This window comes from Brachyistius frenatus, unplaced genomic scaffold (assembly GCF_029030835.1).
Source record: "Brachyistius frenatus isolate BFR_SWC_R1_liver_20210118 unplaced genomic scaffold, ASM2903083v1 Contig_21, whole genome shotgun sequence".
Taxonomy (NCBI): domain Eukaryota; kingdom Metazoa; phylum Chordata; class Actinopteri; family Embiotocidae; genus Brachyistius; species Brachyistius frenatus.
In genome coordinates this window covers 4617728-4635872 of record NW_027210620.1, presented here as the reverse complement: position 1 = coordinate 4635872, position 18145 = coordinate 4617728, and the positions used below count along the sequence as shown (strand labels likewise).

At 41.0% G+C, this 18145-nt stretch overlaps 2 protein-coding genes across 2 annotated transcripts in view; one reads left to right on the top strand and one right to left on the bottom strand.

Annotated features, from left to right (window-relative positions):
• Positions 1-798: 798 nt before the first annotated feature.
• On the top strand, positions 799-11347 carry LOC138619814 (N-lysine methyltransferase SMYD2-like). The gene is made up of 12 exons (XM_069696592.1): positions 799-1029; positions 2270-2333; positions 3303-3413; positions 3512-3572; positions 5147-5271; positions 5407-5474; positions 6216-6318; positions 7093-7203; positions 7397-7517; positions 7978-8152; positions 8924-9032; positions 9316-11347. The coding sequence occupies exons 1-12, from the start codon at positions 860-862 to the stop codon at positions 9394-9396; spliced, it is 1299 nt and encodes a 432-aa protein (XP_069552693.1). The 5' UTR covers positions 799-859; the 3' UTR covers positions 9397-11347.
• The window catches only part of LOC138619811 (tyrosine-protein phosphatase non-receptor type 14-like), a 37983-nt gene continuing 29882 nt past the window's right edge, over positions 10045-18145 (bottom strand). The window contains exons 15-20 of the mRNA XM_069696589.1: positions 17402-17542; positions 15765-15983; positions 14133-14261; positions 13594-13828; positions 13063-13226; positions 10045-12078 (exon numbers count right to left, since the gene is read on the bottom strand). Of these exons, the coding sequence (XP_069552690.1) occupies positions 11950-12078; positions 13063-13226; positions 13594-13828; positions 14133-14261; positions 15765-15983; positions 17402-17542 (1017 nt within the window). The 3' untranslated portion in view covers positions 10045-11949. The remainder of the gene's footprint in view (positions 12079-13062; positions 13227-13593; positions 13829-14132; positions 14262-15764; positions 15984-17401; positions 17543-18145) is intronic.

Here is an 18145-nt window from a genome sequence, read left to right as displayed (position 1 = left end):
GAAACAACACTTTTTATGCGGTATCGTAATACATTGCATGACCACAGATATACATTTAAGTCTCGTTTTCTCTATGAACGATTTCTCAATAGATTTTTCAGATCTGTAACTATATCACAGCAGATATAGCAATATATAATGAAAGCTGCAACCAGTGATATGCGGGAATACCGTGTGGGTTATTAAGGGTGGGTTATAGATCTGAGTTTTATATTGTATTAGTATGACTACTACAAACAGGAGTGGCTTACCCTTAGAGGGACTCCCCTTAGGAGGTCTCGCCCTCTGAACCAGAGGCTTACCCTTACAGGGATTGGCTCTCCGTGAATGTTGGCTTATTAAGTCTTATTAACTCGCCCTCAGTAAACCGTGAACCATGTGTGTTACCTGGTAAACCATCAACCATGTGTGTTTTAATACATTATATAATACATTACGGTAAGGGTACTCGGAGAAGCCAAAAAAGGAGAAAGAAAGTTTTTCGTCACCTATTAAAATGTTTTTTTTTTGTCAGTAATATTTAATTTGGGATAATATGACTGGGTTGAAATGTTAAATGAGTGAATTTTCCCTTTTAAATTTCACAACAACCTTACATTTAAATCCCTTGATATATCAATCTATATGGTTATTTAAATCGATTTTTAGGTGTTATTGTGTGCTTTCTGCTTGTTTTGTTATTTTTCGTTGTATGATACTGTCACTGTGCCACTGTGAACTATTATTGGGAGGTGACGCCCCGGTATTTGGAGCTGGTGGTGCTGCTGGTGGTGCTGGTGGTGGTGCTGGTGGTGGGGGGCACATTCCACTTCTCTCCCAGGGCCACTCTGAAGGAAAACAGCCCGGAGGAGGAGGCACCATGACGGGCAGCATAGAGGGACTTGAGCGGTTTGACAGTCCGGGAAAGGGACGCGGTCTCCGCGTTACCAGACCCTTCAAAGTTGGAGAGCTGCTGTTTTCCAGCCAGGCGTACTCCTACGTGCTGTCAGTAAAAGAGAGAGGCTGCTACTGCGAGTTCTGCTTCACCAGGTAAAACTGCGGCTATTTTTTTTTTTTTTTTTTTTTTAGCCCCTCATGCTGCGACAACTGTACTCATGTCTTCCTCTACTTCCCTTTTCACTTTAAATCGGACTTTGTTTACCAAACTACGTCATCATTTTTGCATAATTTAGCCACATAAGGCTCTTTGTCATAAAAAATGTCACTCCATAAAAGCTATTCTGGTTTTACCTGTGGCTCATCTTTCTGAATGATGGCTCCTACACCTTCTTTCACATGTCTGCACACCCTCTGGGACACAGTGAATGGCACCGTGATTACATATTCTATTTGAATTCATTCATAAGAAGGCATTTAATTGCAATTCTTAGTTTACTGGTCTCTGTCGTGATTCTACAGAAAACTTAACTTTGAATATAGCTGCATTTGTTCTTCTCAGGTCACTTCACACGCGCTAATAGTTTCATCATAAAGTTTGCAATCTAACAAGCCTTTTTTGTTTGTTTTGATTCATTCAAGGAGTCACGTAGCGCTGGCATATTTCAGGTCCCACCTGCCTGGATGTCACTGAATTTTTCTCCTGCAATTTAGCAGAATCCATTATAAACTCATATCAAAGCTTGCTTTAACATAACACCGAAACAGATTAAAGTTGCATCCTAAAATAAAGTTGTCCACAGTCTTTGGTGAAATGTCCAGCTTTACACAGTCCATGCTTCAACATTTTAAATTCATCGTGGAGGTAAAAGTCAGGGTTACAACTACGCTTTACAACACAGTACAACACTTATTTGGACTTGGTGTAAGTAGAGACTGAAAGTGTCTCAGAATTGACATTGGTCGACTTTTGGACAGCTTTACTGATTCAGTGTGTTAGAAAGACAGCTGCCGCGTCATAAGGTCGGCTCTATTAATACCGCAGAATGTTTTAAAGCTCTTCATTGCTATCAGTTACGGCAGGCCACGAGCAACTGCTGTTTCTCGTCTCGGCGTTATGGAGCAGGACGTTTTAAATGTCCATACGCACACTCGACACGACTGCTGTAGATGCTGATACACAACGAGATGCTCACATGCAGATACATTCACAAAACTGAGGGCTGTTCAGGGTGATATGTGGCAGGTAATTTGAAATCGTTGTAATGTGCAACGTTTGTCTATGAAAATAAATTGTACGATAATATATGGGGGTCTTTCAGTAACTTTTTGTATGATGCTCTGCATGCCATTCAGAGTCTAATAAAACCTTTTTTCTCCTTGTCATGTTTAGGAAAGAAGGCCTGGCAAGATGTGGGAAGTGCAAGAAAGCCTTCTACTGCAATGCGAAGTGCCAGGTAGGAAACACAGGGACCCAGTGACTCCTGTAAAGTCATGATCCCTCTGAACTTTTAAAGGGTAATGACACAAGATAAGAAGATTAATCCTACATAAACTGAAACTCTTAAGTTCAAAACTACTGTATTACATTATATTTCCCTTTTAGTAGCTGCTTCCTGCGTGCTATTATATGAGTTAAGTATCTCAACATTGACATGACATTTGGTCAAAACTTTCATTCATTGATTGTCAAATATCACGTCAGTTCATCAGAGTATAACTCTAAAAACCAATTGCCTGCTTCCTGTCACTCAGCATGCAGCGCATGGTGTAGCTAAGACCTAGTAAACTACCAGCTGATACAATACAGTTTGATTCCATGGTGCCACTTTAGAGGGATTTTAATTGGGTGTCATTATAAGTAAACCCAGATTGAGTCAAATGGAAAATAACACATAGAAGAGTAGATTATGGATGGTGCGTGGCTCAATTTGTTTGCCTGATAGCTGCAGGTTCTTGTCAAGTGGGATTTCATGTCACTTTGAGAGTTCTGTGTGCTACAGTTTCCTTCCAGTCTGAAAACATGCAGCGCAGCTGAACTTGAGACTACAATTTGCTCACCGGTTGGTCTGTGCAGTTTCATAAGAGTACAACATGTCTGAATGTAATGTTGCATTACAGTAAAGTGTGTATACAGTGTTGTTTGTAAGGTGGGAACGCTGGGACTAAGCTAGTAATTAAAGCCAGTTTGCCTATAGGAGTAAATGGCTGACGTTAGATGAACACAGTGTGGACACTCCACCGTGCTGCGTCACGCTACAGCTGGTAGTGTCGCCGAGTCGCCAACTGTTCAGCCTTCTGATGTGGTGTGGGACATAAACGGTCAATATCTGGCTCTGCTGGAGATGCTCACATTTCAGTTGGCTTTAAACTAAGGGATCCCTCTTTCGTATGCTCTTCTAATATTCATGTATGTTTGTGTGTAGAAGGGGGACTGGCCCATGCACAAGCTGGAGTGTTCAGCAATGATTGCATTTGGAGAACACTGGTGCCCGTCAGATATGTCCCGCCTGGTGGCCCGGATCCTCGCCAAGAAGGTTGGACAGTTGATATAACACTGTCTTTCTGGAGTGTTGTCTGGCACGTGCTGTGGATCATCAAGGTCATTTCTAATAATCATGCCTGTTTTCTGCAGAAAGCACAGAAAGAAAGATGTGTTTCTGAAAAGGTCTTGCTCATAGGAGAGCTGCAGTCACGTGAGTGATTTCTCCTTCATCACACCGCTATAAAAGGGATTCTTTTTTTAAAATTTTACACACTGTGACTCTGTGCTTCGGTCGTACATGTCGTCACATACCCCGGAGACGTCGCGTAGAGATCAGACCGAAGCACCCACAGCCACATCTATATATATCCTATAGATGTGGGTCAGATGGTGTTCACACAACCTAACATGTGTAACTACTTGAATGGTGAGCAGGAGCACTTTGGACACTTTGCCACACAGTGCTGCCTCCATGGGTGTCTGTCAAGTCAAAGGCTATTAGCTCAACTTCATCTTATTAAGAAAACTCAAAGGTCAAAATTATAAAAGCATACATTCATTTAAATTTCCTGACAAATGTAAAAATATAGCATGTACACATATATACAATATAAATTGTATGTGGCATAAAAAAGTCTCGGCAATTTTGCGAATAATAAAGGAGAACTCCACCAAATTTACATGTTACTTGTTGTTGTTGTTGTTTTTTACAGGTCTTTGGGAGCAATACTCCACGTGTGAGAAAACAAAGTTGTAGAAAACCTTTTGTGGCGTCTGCAGAAGTTGGCACTGCAGTCTAAACGTTTTGACAATTATTTTTTTTTTTAAATCTGGTCATTACGCTGTGCGTTTATCAGAATTCGCAGCTCGAGCCTACATTTGCTACTGCAAGTATAAGACGCCTAAATCTCCAACCCGACTACTGGCCGATCAAGTTGGAAAAAAAAAAAAATCGTAAAAACATTTTATGAAATGTTTTAAAATGCCAAGTGTCTGAGGTGCCAGAATAAATTGACTGTGGTGTGACAGGTTAGTGATAAGACACACAAACAGTCTGGCAGAACAGTGAATGAAATGCTGGCACGTGTTCGTGTCTTGGCATAGTTGGAATGATGAAGGAAGATGGACTGTTTAATCCTATCGATTTACAGCTCGAAGAGATTAACTGTATAAACGGAGGACAGCTTTTCTAAAGCAGCAATCAATATCAGAGTAGCTGAACTTGATCTGCTGTCTGCCAGTTGGATTGGATGTTGCTCAGATTGGCAGTGGATCTTAAAAGCAAGACATAAATCAGGTTAATTCTATAACAGCAGTTCCACGTAGTTGGAACATTCAGACACCTGCGGTATAAAGAGAACGGGAGGGAAATAGTACTTTGAAATATTACTGGTTTATGCTTGAGGTAGCTTCAAACAACAGTAAGACATTAGGAAGTCAACTGCCTGCCACATCTTTCTCTCTAGAGTCAAGACTATCTGGAAAGGCTTTCTGATATATATTTACATAGCTGACCCTACCAATGACTGCACCCAAACTACAATTTCATTTGGCTAAAGACAAGACAGCCACATTAGGTTCGTATGTTCGGCCACTATCTCAACTCTTAACCTTGAGCCTGGCGACACCTAGTTTTATATTAAAGACAACTATCATTTAAAGTGTCCACAGCAACAGCACACTGCTGAAAACGAGCGTTCGTGATATCCCGGTTAATACGAGTTTGAGGACAAAGACACGTTTGAACATTTTAAATCCAAATGTCCATCACTCTTATCGATACAGACCTGGAGGATGAAGATAACGAGAGAAGAGAGATGACTGAGGCAGACATTGCTGGACTGCATCGCTTTTGCTCCAAACATTTGGAGGTGCCTGAGCACAAAGACCTGCTCACACTCTTCTCCCAGGTACTAAACACACACACACACACACACACGCACACACACACACACACACACACACACACACACACGCACATGCACTGCTTTTCACCGTCTAAGGTCGGTAACTCTTCTGACCCTCCTGTGTGCTTTATTCAACAGGTTGCCTGTAATGGTTTCACAATAGAGGATGATGAACTTTCCCACATGGGTACAGCCGTCTATCCAGAGTAAGAAGGAAAACTCACATGCACGTATAAAAGAGCACATTTGATGAGCGCAGTACTGTTTCATCAACACATGTACACGTACAGTACATTACTCGGTGCACTCCTTACTCTTCGTCTCGGTGTTATTATTTTTTTTTCTCTTAGCGTCTTTGGATATCTGTTAGTTCATTTTTATTTGAGGACAATGGTGATTTCACCGGGATTCCAGTCATTAATCTTAAAGAGACGCACTGGAGAAGGACAATGTGACAAACACACATCACGGAGGACAACAAATAATGAACCCTAATTACACGGCAAACTGCTCTAACAAACCACTTTACTCTGCTACAATTAGCAGTATGAGTTCTTGTTTCAGTCCTCAGCAAAATGTAACAAAAAAGGCCAGAGTCACTTCCAACGAGACAACGTTTCTTGTCCAGTCGGTCATTTGGTGGTAAAATCGGCTCCCTGCTGTGGCTGAGGCTGTTTAGTTGTGAAATTGGCCGGGTGAAGGTGAATTTGCTCTCAGCTCTTTGTTGAGGTATTTTCAGGCTGCCACATGGGTATTAACAAGGTCACAAACATATTTCAGGGACACTCAAGACCTTTGTGCAAGCGTGGCTGCGAAGTCATTATGTCATTGCTGTGAGGAATAATAAATCTCAATACTCCCACCTTACCCATTGTAAGAAAGGGAAAGTAGAGAGTGTTATTTTTTATTCTAAACTCGTTTCTTTCTCTTGATGTCTCTCCCCACAGTGTTGCACTAATAAACCACAGCTGTCTTCCCAGCGTCATAGTCACATTTACCGGGACATCGGCAGAGATTCGGGCGGTGCGGGACATGAAACCTGGAGATGAAGTGAGGAAAAGAGACAGCTGTCTTTAAAGGGGGTTGGGTCTTGTTCTTTTTGTATTTATTTTAAGTGAGTGTGCAGGAAGCAGTCGTACTTCATACATTAGGGCAGAGAGCGTGAAACATGCTGGTGCTATTAGGTCCGTGCGATTCATTTGTTGATGTGATCAGCCTGAAATTATACCAGTGAAAGAAGATCCATTATCATTACACAAAATGAGTTTTAAGGCCGGAGCTCTCTGAACATTTTCCTTTAAATAATAGTTACAAGCAGAAGACAAATGAGCTTAGCATAAAGACTGGACACAAGAGGAAACCGCTAGCGTGCCAAAAGTAACGAAATCCACCAACCAATACCTCTAAAAGTAATGAACATGTTACATCTGGTTTGTTTAATCAGTATAAATATCTCTAGCAAGAGAGCATACAACTATATTTCCCAAAATGTTGAATCATTCCTTTGAATATCCGTAGATTTTGAAAAGAAAGTGTGTGTGTGTGTGTGTGTGTGTGTGTGTGTGTGTGTGTGTGTGTGTGTGTGTGTGTGTGTGTGTGTGTGTGTGTGTGTGTGTGTGTGTGTGTGTGTGTGTGTGTGTGTGTGTGTGTGTGTGTGTGTGTTGTTTGAAGCGAGGATGCAACATCTGATTTAAGCTGGGTTATTTTCAGACGGACCTTCAGCCTTCGTTTTAGAAGCTATCTGGTGGCAAACAACAGGAAAAATGTCAAGGACGCTGAACGGGCTTTATTTTCAATTTGTATGCGTGTTGTTTCTCCTTGTAGGTGCTCATCAGCTACATCGACCTCCTCTATCCAACAGATGACCGCAATAACAGGCTGAGAGAGTCCTATTACTTCACCTGTGACTGCCAGGAATGTAAACAGAAGTCCAAAGTAAGAACCAATAAAGAGTGAAGTGAGTGAATAAAGGCTAAATAAAATGGAATGCATTTATTTATTTATTTTTTAAAGGGTGCACTTGTGTTCCTGAAACACGCTTTATCCCAAAAGTTATATACAAATGCAATTCTATCTAATCCAGAAACTGCACTTCACTAATTTCTCCCCGTCCTGTCTTCACCTGTAGGACAAGGCAAAGTTAAAAGTACGCAAACGGAGTGACCCCATCGAGCAAGACGTCATCAACAACATGGTGCGCTACGCCAGGAAAACTATCAGAGAGTTTCGGGCCTTCAAACACACAAAAAATATCCTTTGGTGTCAATGATTATTATTTTAGTGTTGTACAGTTCATATTCACTCTCATTTCAAATTATAAGCCCTTTTGTGTTTTATATGCAGTTCAGCCATATACCAGGTTTTGAACTAATCTTGTTTAAAGAACAAGACGATCAAAAACCGCCGAATTATAAACTAGAAAAATCCTCACGATATTTATATATATTCCGTAGTCATTAAGCTTCTTTATGAGCCCATCAGAGCGCAACAGTTAAACTTGACTTTCCTCCTCTTCATTACTTCTCAGTATTTATACGATATGATAAGTGCACATTTTCACATTGGCTGAAGAAAAGTTAGGATTCTGAGATAGCAAAGCTAACTTTATTCCTCCCAGACATCCAAAGCATCTGGTTAAATGATCAGAAGCCTTTCTGACTGCTCTGTCAAACGTCAGCTTCTGTTGATGCAGCCTTGACTCGGTGTTACCCCCTGGTGAGCTGCTGGAGATGTGTGAACACAGCCTGGAGAAAATGGGCGCCGTCTTTGACAACTCCAATGTGTACATGCTCCACATGATGTACCAGGCCATGGGGGTTTGTCTCTACATGCAAGACGCAGATGGAGCCATCAGATATGGCGAGAAGATCCTCAAACCTTACAGGTACTAAGAAACATAAAAAACAAAAAAAACATTCTGTTACAGTTTCTAACTGCGTGACGCACTAATCAGATATTATGGATTTCAGCATTCCAGATGAGTAAAATTTTCATGTAATTCTATTGACTTTATTCCGAGACGGTGTAAATTTATCATTTAAGTAAATCTTTGCTTAAATAGACTATTCAAATTCTATCAGTACATTTGGATTGTTTGATAAATCACACCAGAATGAAACAGCACCAGCATGCCATTTAGGTTTTATGTCTCAATACTCGGAAGCAGCAGCTTTTGCAAGGCATTATGGGCATTGTAGGATCAATTCAGTGTTTTGGGAGTTTGACCCATACTAGGGACTCAAAATCAGGGTTTATTAGTCTCTGCTGATTTGAGTTGATAAAATTAGTCTTTTTTAAGTTCCTCAATTTCATGGATGACTGAGTTGACTATAACAAACCATTGGGGTTGTCTTTAAAGTTATACAATACTGCAATCCTGTCTTTTTAAGTAGCACACATAAGTATACATTTAATAATTTTGAAAACGTATGAAGTGAACCTAAGATATCTTACCGGCTGTACAATGTTTGAAAAACGGGCTTCACCTTCTATGTGCATCGGGATTTCAGTGCAGTAAGACCATACGATACAAAATAAGTAGCTTGGGTTTTCTGGTAATACCAGTGCATTAAAATGCTATGCTAAGATGTCATTATGAAATTACTTTTTCAATGATTTGAGTAAAACAAATATATATGATGTATGTGCAATGCAGCCAGCTGTATCCACCCTACTCCTTGAATGTGTCCTCCATGTACCTGAAGTTGGGCCGACTGTACATGGGACTGGAGAGGCACTCAGCGGGCATCAGCGCTCTCAAGAAGGTAACATGACCTGCGGAGGTTTTATATCGGACTGCAACTCAAATTCATCAGCTACGGATGCTTAATTTTGACACAAAGCAATCTGCAAAATTTTTAAATGTAATATAAATACAAGAACTTTGGCATAATTGGAAATTTAAACATTAAAATGTCTAAACAAGGAAGAGGAAACGCTACACATTTTAGTTGAAATTACTAAGGTTCAGTATCCAGACCTAAAAATAATGTACATAAGAGCTTGCTGTAAAGTGTTTTAAAATGATATTTGTTTGTGTGTACACAGGCAATCGCTATAATGGAGGTGGCTCACGGGAAGGATCACTTCTACCTCGCAGAGTTGCACAAAGAGATGGTGCGAAAATGAAGAGAACGGAGAAAAAAAGACAACTAATCCCTGTGGACTGCATACACTCCTTTGATTAGGAGCTTTACAGAACTGTACACACTTACTTTTCTTTTTGGTCCTAAAGTCAAGATGGAAAGCATTTGAGTTTTTAACGCAGTTTTATGCAAATAACTTTTTTTTTTTTTTGGAGGTTTATCTTTTTACAAAAGTGTTTTGTATGCAAGAACCTGTTCTTTGAGAGCAGGATACTTTTGTAAGTAAGCGAGCATTTAATTTGCAGATGCGTGAACTTTTTTTTCTTTTTAAATCATGCTAATGATCAAAATTATTTTACGAATGAATAATTTTGTTTTGGCTTGTGATTGACAAGTCGGGGGAACCCTCTAATCCATCAGAGTCGAGTTGTTTACATTTGTTTGTAGGGGGTCAACAGCAACACAATCCCTGTCAGCCAATCAGGACAGCTGCCTCACCACAAGGGGCCTGTTAAAGCTGCAGACTGTGTCCTGTCACAATGGAGGGGCAGAGTGCCGTTTGTATGAACACCTTATGTTACCGCTCCGCATTAAACAGCGTTTCTCTTTTGAGTGACGCCCTCTCAAACACAATATTTCCAGCTAAGTAAAGGGTTCCAAAGCTCACAAATAAAACGATGTGGCCAAAGTCTTAAAGAAAATAAGGCTTTATTGCATAATAAGCAAGTACAACAGCTTCATACATGTGTGGGGCGAGAAAACAAAAGACTTGATGCACTGAAAATGCATATACAAAACGTATGTACACATTACTTTGAAACGTATTTGGGAATTTTGCCAAAAAAGAAAACTTTGAGGGGAAAAATTAAATATAAACAAACAGTGGAATGCCTCGAGAAAATACTGTCAAAGAAAACAGAAGTGCAACAAAACACGTATATGTCGAGAGAGCATAAAGCTTATACTTATCTGAGAATATATACATTGAAATATAAAAATGCATGCATAGTTTATTATGTTGCGGTATTTTAAGGGTACCAAGTCGAGAAAAGAAACTATGTACAACACTGGTAGAAATCTTTTTTTCACATGCCCATTATTTACAGTTATGTTGGACACGGCTGGCTTTGCATTAGGATTCAGAAAACTCTATCTGATGTAATATGTAGAAGGAAATTCTTCACAATGTAATTTTCTGCACAGGAACATGGCAACACGTTCATCTGTTGGGTTTGGAATAGATTATTAAAAATGGCGGCCTTTTGTTTTTCTGGTAAAGTGTTGTGTCACTTTTATCCTTCAAAAATACCAAGGCATCTGTATTTCCTCCTGCCAGATCCTTACCTGAGAGTTAGGTAAAAGATCTGAAATGTTAAAAGTTGTTCCAGACATTAAATACTGATTTTTAAAGATTTCATCTTTGGAGGTACAAAAAAAAGTAATCAAATTCACTGAAAACTCTTCATAAATAAAGAGCTTAAGAATATCAGCCAGGCAGCTTCTCCTCATTACATATTTCAATAAGGCACAACAATACAGTATTTACTGGATATGGACACAGTTTTCTTTTGGCCACACATTAAAACAGTGAAATTACCTTATTACCAAAACTTCTCTGAAATTTGGACAACCCCTTTCAGCTTTTTGAAATGTTTTGGGGAATGAAACATGATGAGACCCTTTTATACACAGTCTACGGAGAAGACACATCTGATCCCAAGCAGCTCTGAGCCAAATAAAAAGTCATTGCTGAAGTGTATTTTGTGTTTGCATGTAAAACAGGGAGCTTAATAGAAATGTCTAAACTGAGGCATGGGAGATTTTTTTTTTTAAAAGAGTGAAAATTAAGACAAGTTCAAAAGATCAACATGCTTGCTGACGGCAAAGGTGACCACAGTCTTTATAGAAATAAATAAAAACATTTGTTACAATGTTGAAGTAAATACTTGCTGTATTAATCAATACTCTGTTAAAAATAATGGAACATTTTAGAACAGTGATTTTAAGAATACTTTTGTTTGGCAAACTCTTTCAGAGTTATAGAGTATAGTAATAATACTGCTGCCACCTACTGTTCATGCAGCATAATGCCATTTCTAACAATAAAAAAAAAAAAAAAGGGAAATGTAGCAGGGAGGCAATCTCTCTGAACTGAAACTGAGATTTAATTTCTCAAGACGTTTCTTAAGAAATCTGAAGAACATACAGGACATGTAGACAAACCAACACATTTACACCTGCAGGCAAGACAAGCTGCGTACTCACCTGACCTGTACGGAGGACATGCACTGATATGCATGCTCCGCACAGAAAGACCAGGCCCAAGATTAAAGGGAAATACCAAACTAAATGTCAATACAGTGATTAGGAGAAATGGTTGTCGAATTCTATACAGACCTACGCAGATCTTTTCCTCCCTTGAGGTGAGTGTTTGAAAATCCACTAGAGTTCACAGAAACACAAACTCAACATGAATCTGTGGATCTGCTTCCCACCAGCTATCAGTCTACTCTGATGATCATTTTGTAAGTACCGTCGTCATCATCTGGTGCCATAATGCCGCATCTTGTAAGTTCAAAGGTCAGGGGTACCCAGCTCAAATGAGGCGAGAGTTCTTGAGGAACTGGATGAGGACCTGGTAGACAAAGTTATACTGAGAGATGGTCTGCACCATCAGCATCCTCTGCTGCCTCAGCTCTGATAACATGGTGGGAACCTCCACTGGCTGAAGGGGAGGGAAGAAACAGAGGAAGGAAGGTTAAACAATAAATAAAAAAAAAAGAAAAAAAGAAAGAGAAGTGAGAGTCAGTCCTTTAGGGGTGTACACTGGAAAACTGGTTGTCAACAAGTGGGTTGTGGGACAGCTTTGAGAGGGTGGCGGATGCATATGTGAAAAAAATATAAGCTGTCAACGTCTTATTTTAATGTCTACGGAGCTTCTGCGGTGTCGTACAGTTTACTTAGATTGTTGAAACCTGATGAGCATCTACAGTTTAAACTTGTTTGAAAAACACTTGTGCCTATAGTTCAAGGTGAGTCTGCCTTTTTAATTCATTGGATTTTTTTTGCCCGAGTTGCACTTTTGTTGCTCTTTTTATTTCATGTTTTTAACAGCTCGTGAAGGCCCTTGTATATTACTGCACTTTCTTTTGTGAAATAAATTTGAGTGAAAGATGCAAATTTTAACCAATGTGGGTCGCAATTTAATGACGAAGGAAAAATATGAATCCCGAGTCGAGACTAATTGAGAACCATGGCTGTAAAACATACTTTGCTGAGGTGTTACTGCGCTGCACATGCATGTGCACGAATGCGGGCTGGAAAGAGACGCCCTCCCTCTATCTGGGGTTACATCAAACGTCCATTAACTTCCTGTATTTGCGTTTCCTTGCTACAAAGAGTTCAGATTAAAAAAAAAAAAAAATTTAAAAAGAGATTGTCTGTGGATTTCTCTGGCTTGCACACTAGAAGCAGAAAGTGCAAATATTGTTTCGCAAAAGTCGTGCACAAGTGATCGACCGGCTTCACAAAGAGAAATATCTCGATTTACCAAATAAAAGACCTACTTGTAAATTTGTATGACCTGCGACTGTCAAAACCTGGTGATTCTAAAAATGTCCAACAGCTTGATTGAAATGTATTTACCACCCATTTACACTGCTGAAGCTGCAGCCTTGACTGCAGCCTTGTAAGGTAACTGTCCACTCACCTCATTGTGCTCCAGGCAGCTGATCATGAGCTCAGTCAGGATGACCACTCCGGTGCGACCCACGCCGGCACTGCAGTGCACCACGACGGGCGGATTGAGGCTCTTTGAGGTGTCCAGCATGGAGTTAGTGTGTCTCCTCACAGACTGGATCTCCTCTAGGTAGGCTGCAGGAAAGAAGGAGACAAAAATGAGGTGTGTGTCCAGCAAGCTGAAGAAAGAATTTGTTCAATGCAGTCTTTTGTTGCTTGGTGTATAATAATACGTTTTCTAGCGTAGGGCTTCTTTGAAAGCATATAAACCCAGACTTTATACTCGGTTAAGATAATTGTCTGCTGGCTCTTGAATTATATTTAGCATACAGACAAGATAGGTGTCAATCCTTTTGTCGAACTATCTGCAAGAAATTGAATAAGCCGATTTCACAAAATGTTGAACTATTCCTTTACTCACACTTTAACTAGTGAAGGTACATTCATTGTTTCAACACTTTCTGCTTCTTTTTTTTGATAATGATAACACAATCCCACTCACAGAGAAATCCCAGTACATATTCAGGGCAGCCCTGCTCAGGCCAGTCAGTGTACTGCAGGTGCCAGACCGTCCTTTCCTGACCAGACAGCAGGTGTTTGACCTTTAACCCCGTGGTGGCGTAGCAGCCCGAGTCGGTGCGGAATTTGGTGGTCACCTTGAACTTGCCGTGAGTGGCCGAGTTGTGTTTGGAGCCCAGTTTGGGCCAGTAGCGGTGACTCTTGGACCTGCCACCCTCCTGGATGGGATGGATGGATGGATGGATGGATGGGGGACAAGTGCGGGAGGAGAAATGATTCATGGGTGAAGTGAAGGAAGAAAAATACAGGAAGCGAAATAGATCTAACATTGATGTAAACGATCAGATTCGACACATAAACACAAAGACACGGGGACACACACACTCTCACTGTCATTCGGTTTCTCACACAGAGCTGTCAGCCACTGAAAAATATCGACATAGATATGCGTGTACCCTGTGTGTGTGTGTGTGTGTGTGTGTGTGTGTGTGTGTGTGTGTGTGTGTGTGTGTGTGTCTGTACCTCTTCAGCAGTAACCATGGCGATGACGTTGACCCCCTGCTCCCAGACCATCTGCCAGAAGTCGGCACAGGTGTTGGCTAACGGACCCTGGGTGGCAATGTAGTGCCATTCCTCCCCTCTGATCATGACCTGGGAAACACACACACACACACACACACACACACACACACACACACACACACACACACACACACACACACACACACACACACACACACACACAGAATCCATTAGTGGAGATTATCGTGACCGCAGTGCCTTCATGTGTGTAGACAAAGAAATCTGCTGACCAAAAATCTAATTAAAATTTAACAAAAGCTAAAAATTTGCATGAATTTATATGGCAAATTATATTGCATGGTTACATCACAAATTCAGCTCGTAAAGACATTGACAATAATCGCATCCACCACTGGAGGGCAGTATAAACACCTCTTATTTTTGCCCACAGTGGGGCCTCGTTTTCGTCATTTCTAACGCCTTCAACTCCTCTTCTCTGGCTTTCTTCCGTTTCCCCTCATTAATAATCATAAAGCCACACACAGCTCTGAAACGTTTTCCACCCTCAACACGCTCCAACCACAAAAACTTCAGCAGCATTACATAATGAGCATGTCTCAGCTGATTCCTCAGGCCACCTCGTGACTGTAAACACTGTATTAAGAGATGGATGGGGAATAAACAAGGCCTTTTGTTCTGCGGCAGCTACCTTAAATGACAGGGAAGTAAGAGGGTTACACCGTGATAGGCAGTGATTCAGTGCTGCTTTGGTGTTCACACTTGCGCACCGGACTGGCAGACTCATGCATACACACAAGCTTGTGCACTGTTTGCAGCTAAGCATGAATAGAGGGCCAGTGAGAGCAACTCAGGTTGCTTAAGAGGGTTTTGGAGTTTGGACAACATTCTTCGGGAATTCCACGAGCTCGGAGAGCTTAAAAGCCCAAACAGCCCTCAATAGCTGCCTTTCATCCTTTCCTCCGAGCCATTCCCTGCTTGGAAATGACCACAACAAAGACGGGAAGAAAAACCGAACGCATCAAGTCTATGCTCTTTGTTTTCGTTTAGGTGGTTTGTCGCGAAAACACGTTGAGACTGTTTAAGAGCCACACAGATCAACTTAACTTTCATGATATTTTATCAATAAATTTGACTTTTTTTCCTTTTTAAATATTATTTTTCTTCTACATTAAGTTTCCATTGAAAACCGACAGGTGTTGAGTTCTGAAATTCAGGAGGTTTTTCTCAGTAAACGAGCCACCAGAAACATGTTGTGTGACGTAAAATGAATTTTGTTTAAGATACACCAAAGAATCAAGTGTTGATTTAAGGGTTTAGCTTTTTAGATTAAATAAACCATTTAAAAACTCATGGAATTGTCAAAAAATAAAACAAAACCCCAAAAATACTTTCTTTGTATATTTACATTTTAGAGCTACAGTATGAGGGTATGTACATCCCATCTATCTCCAAAATGTACGTGGGTCAATAAATACACAGTATGCAAAAAAAAATATGAAAAAAACAACAACAGAGAAGGCCTTAAATCAGTTGAATAAAAGTCAGGTCGTGTCGGGCACTGTCCTGTACTTTTACACTTTTTAACATTTTACTCGGGACCGTGGAGCGCACCTTGATGTGTGAGGCATTAATGTAGCCCGTGTTGTTCTCCTTGTTGGGCACAAGCTCGACCCGGTTCTCTTCGTAGGGAACGACGTCACGGAAACGGTTGCGCTCCGAGTTTTCGGGCAGAGTCGCTGTCGTGAGGACGCAGTCGGACCTCTTTTTGGGCACCTGCTCGTACTCAGTGAAGACCCGCTCTTCTTCCAGCTTCAACTCCAAGGTCTTACACTGGAGAGAGAAAAAGAAAGAAAGCAAAGAGGAGGTGGGGTTAGTCACTGAATACCAAGCAACACTTCATTCAGAGGATTCAGCCCCCTCAAGGCTTTTATCCGTTTACATTCCACCATAGCCAAGAGACCATTCAGACCAGAACAATCCGGCTATCTCATCATATTATACGTCCACATTTCTGAACTCTTGTCGTCACTCACAGCTGAATACTGACTTCGATATAGAAGAACTCAAAGTATTTAAAGTGCATCAGCACAACTGTAAACGGGTCAAATGTGCAGAGGTGCTGGTATCCATCCTGGTGGGGGTAAGTGTTTATTAGGCCGGTCATGTTTGGGAGGGCCCCTCTTTCTCTGTGGCTCACTCACTCTCCTGGGTCACATTCTTAACATACCAGCAGGCCCGGAGGCGATAAGCACCACCATGCCACACGTTCCAACACCCCACTTAGGGGCTTGCCCCCCCCGTTAACTTAGCAACAGCCGGGACAAAGGCTGGGTTTCACACCTCCTCGCTCAAAAGGGAGCAAACAGATATGATCTGAGGAGTAGAATTCAATTAATTAACGTGAGAGTGTTTGAGAGGTTTATTGTGACAACCATCACACGATTTTGTTCAAAATAGGCGAGAAACATGAACTTCAACAGTTTGGGCTTGCAAGCTTTGTTTTTCAACTCTGCTGCCTGAATAAAAAGATTATAAATCCATGATAGAAGGATAAATGTATAAGTAAAGTATGATTACATTTTCATTTCCTGAATTTGTCTGTTTTCTTGTTTTTGTTCTTTTTGTCCTCAATATGTTTATTCTCATTTGTCATATAACATAACATAGAACAGACAACATACCTTGAGAAACATATCCCAACTGTATGGCTATTCATGAAAATAAATATGTACATTTCAGACAATGTTATATATATATATATATATATATACATACGCACACACACACACACACACACACACACACACACACACACACACACACACACACACACACACACACACACACACACACATTAATGCTCGACTTGCACAAATCTCAAATACAGTACAGAAGAAGTAAATACATACATTGTCTGTTTTTAATTGTTTTTCTTTCTTTACCAAAAAGAAAAAGAAAGAAGTGTTAAAAGCTTGTTTTCTATCTTCAGTACCATACATTTGCAGGAGTTTACAAGAATACACCTAAAATGTTCACATTATAATGCATCCCAGATGTTTGGGGGTAAAGTAAGATCTATTACGGTACCAACAAAACAGAGGCTGAAAATATTTCAACCATAAGAGAATATTTCCTGAAGTTATCAAACAGATAGATCTTATAATACAATGCAACACAGTTAAAATCATTAAAAAAAAAAAAAAAATCAAGCCTAGTCGTGCTTACTCTAAAGACAGCGAGCACCTTACCCTTTCGTCTGTAGCTGCCTTGGCGCTGTTCTCCGCCGGACTCTCGGGGACAGGCATCCGGGCCACGTAGAGGCCGTTGAGGGCGGCCATCATCAGCGGTCTCTTCATGGAGTCCACGGACATCTTCTGTCTCTCCAGCGTCTTCAACAGAGAGGAAGATCCCAGCATCACGGTTACAGGTACCGGCAGCATGGCGAGACTGACTGACCCTGCCATGGCCTGAGTGCAGCGTGCGCGTACATGTGCAGGAGCAGAGGTGGGTGGGGGGAATTTGACGGGCACGTGCATGCGTGCGTTTGTGTGTTTGCGTCCTGTTTGTAGGGAAAATCTGGCCGTATCGATCCCCTTTTATTCTGTCAACGTGTGAAATAACAAGCCCAGTGTACAAAGCCTATAAACAAAAGACTTCTTATCTGTCTCATTGTCTTCAGTGTTTCCTTTTATCCTTGTTTTGTCCTTCTTCACACATTTTTTTGATTCCTTCATCTCTTCAGCCTCCTTTTCTCTCCCGAACGCACACTCACTCCGTCATCCTGACTCTTTTTCTCGCTCCCAAACACTGACCCACATTGCACAGTCCCTCCTTCCTCCAAGGATTACCTCTCCTAATCTCTGATGCTATTAAACCTCCTGGACAGCTCCGCCCTTCCCCTTTCCACCTCTTTCATCCCCTGTGGGGCAGTCAAAACAACAGCTTGGGGGTGAAAAAGGGTACCCTACATGTACGAGATAAACCAGCTGGCA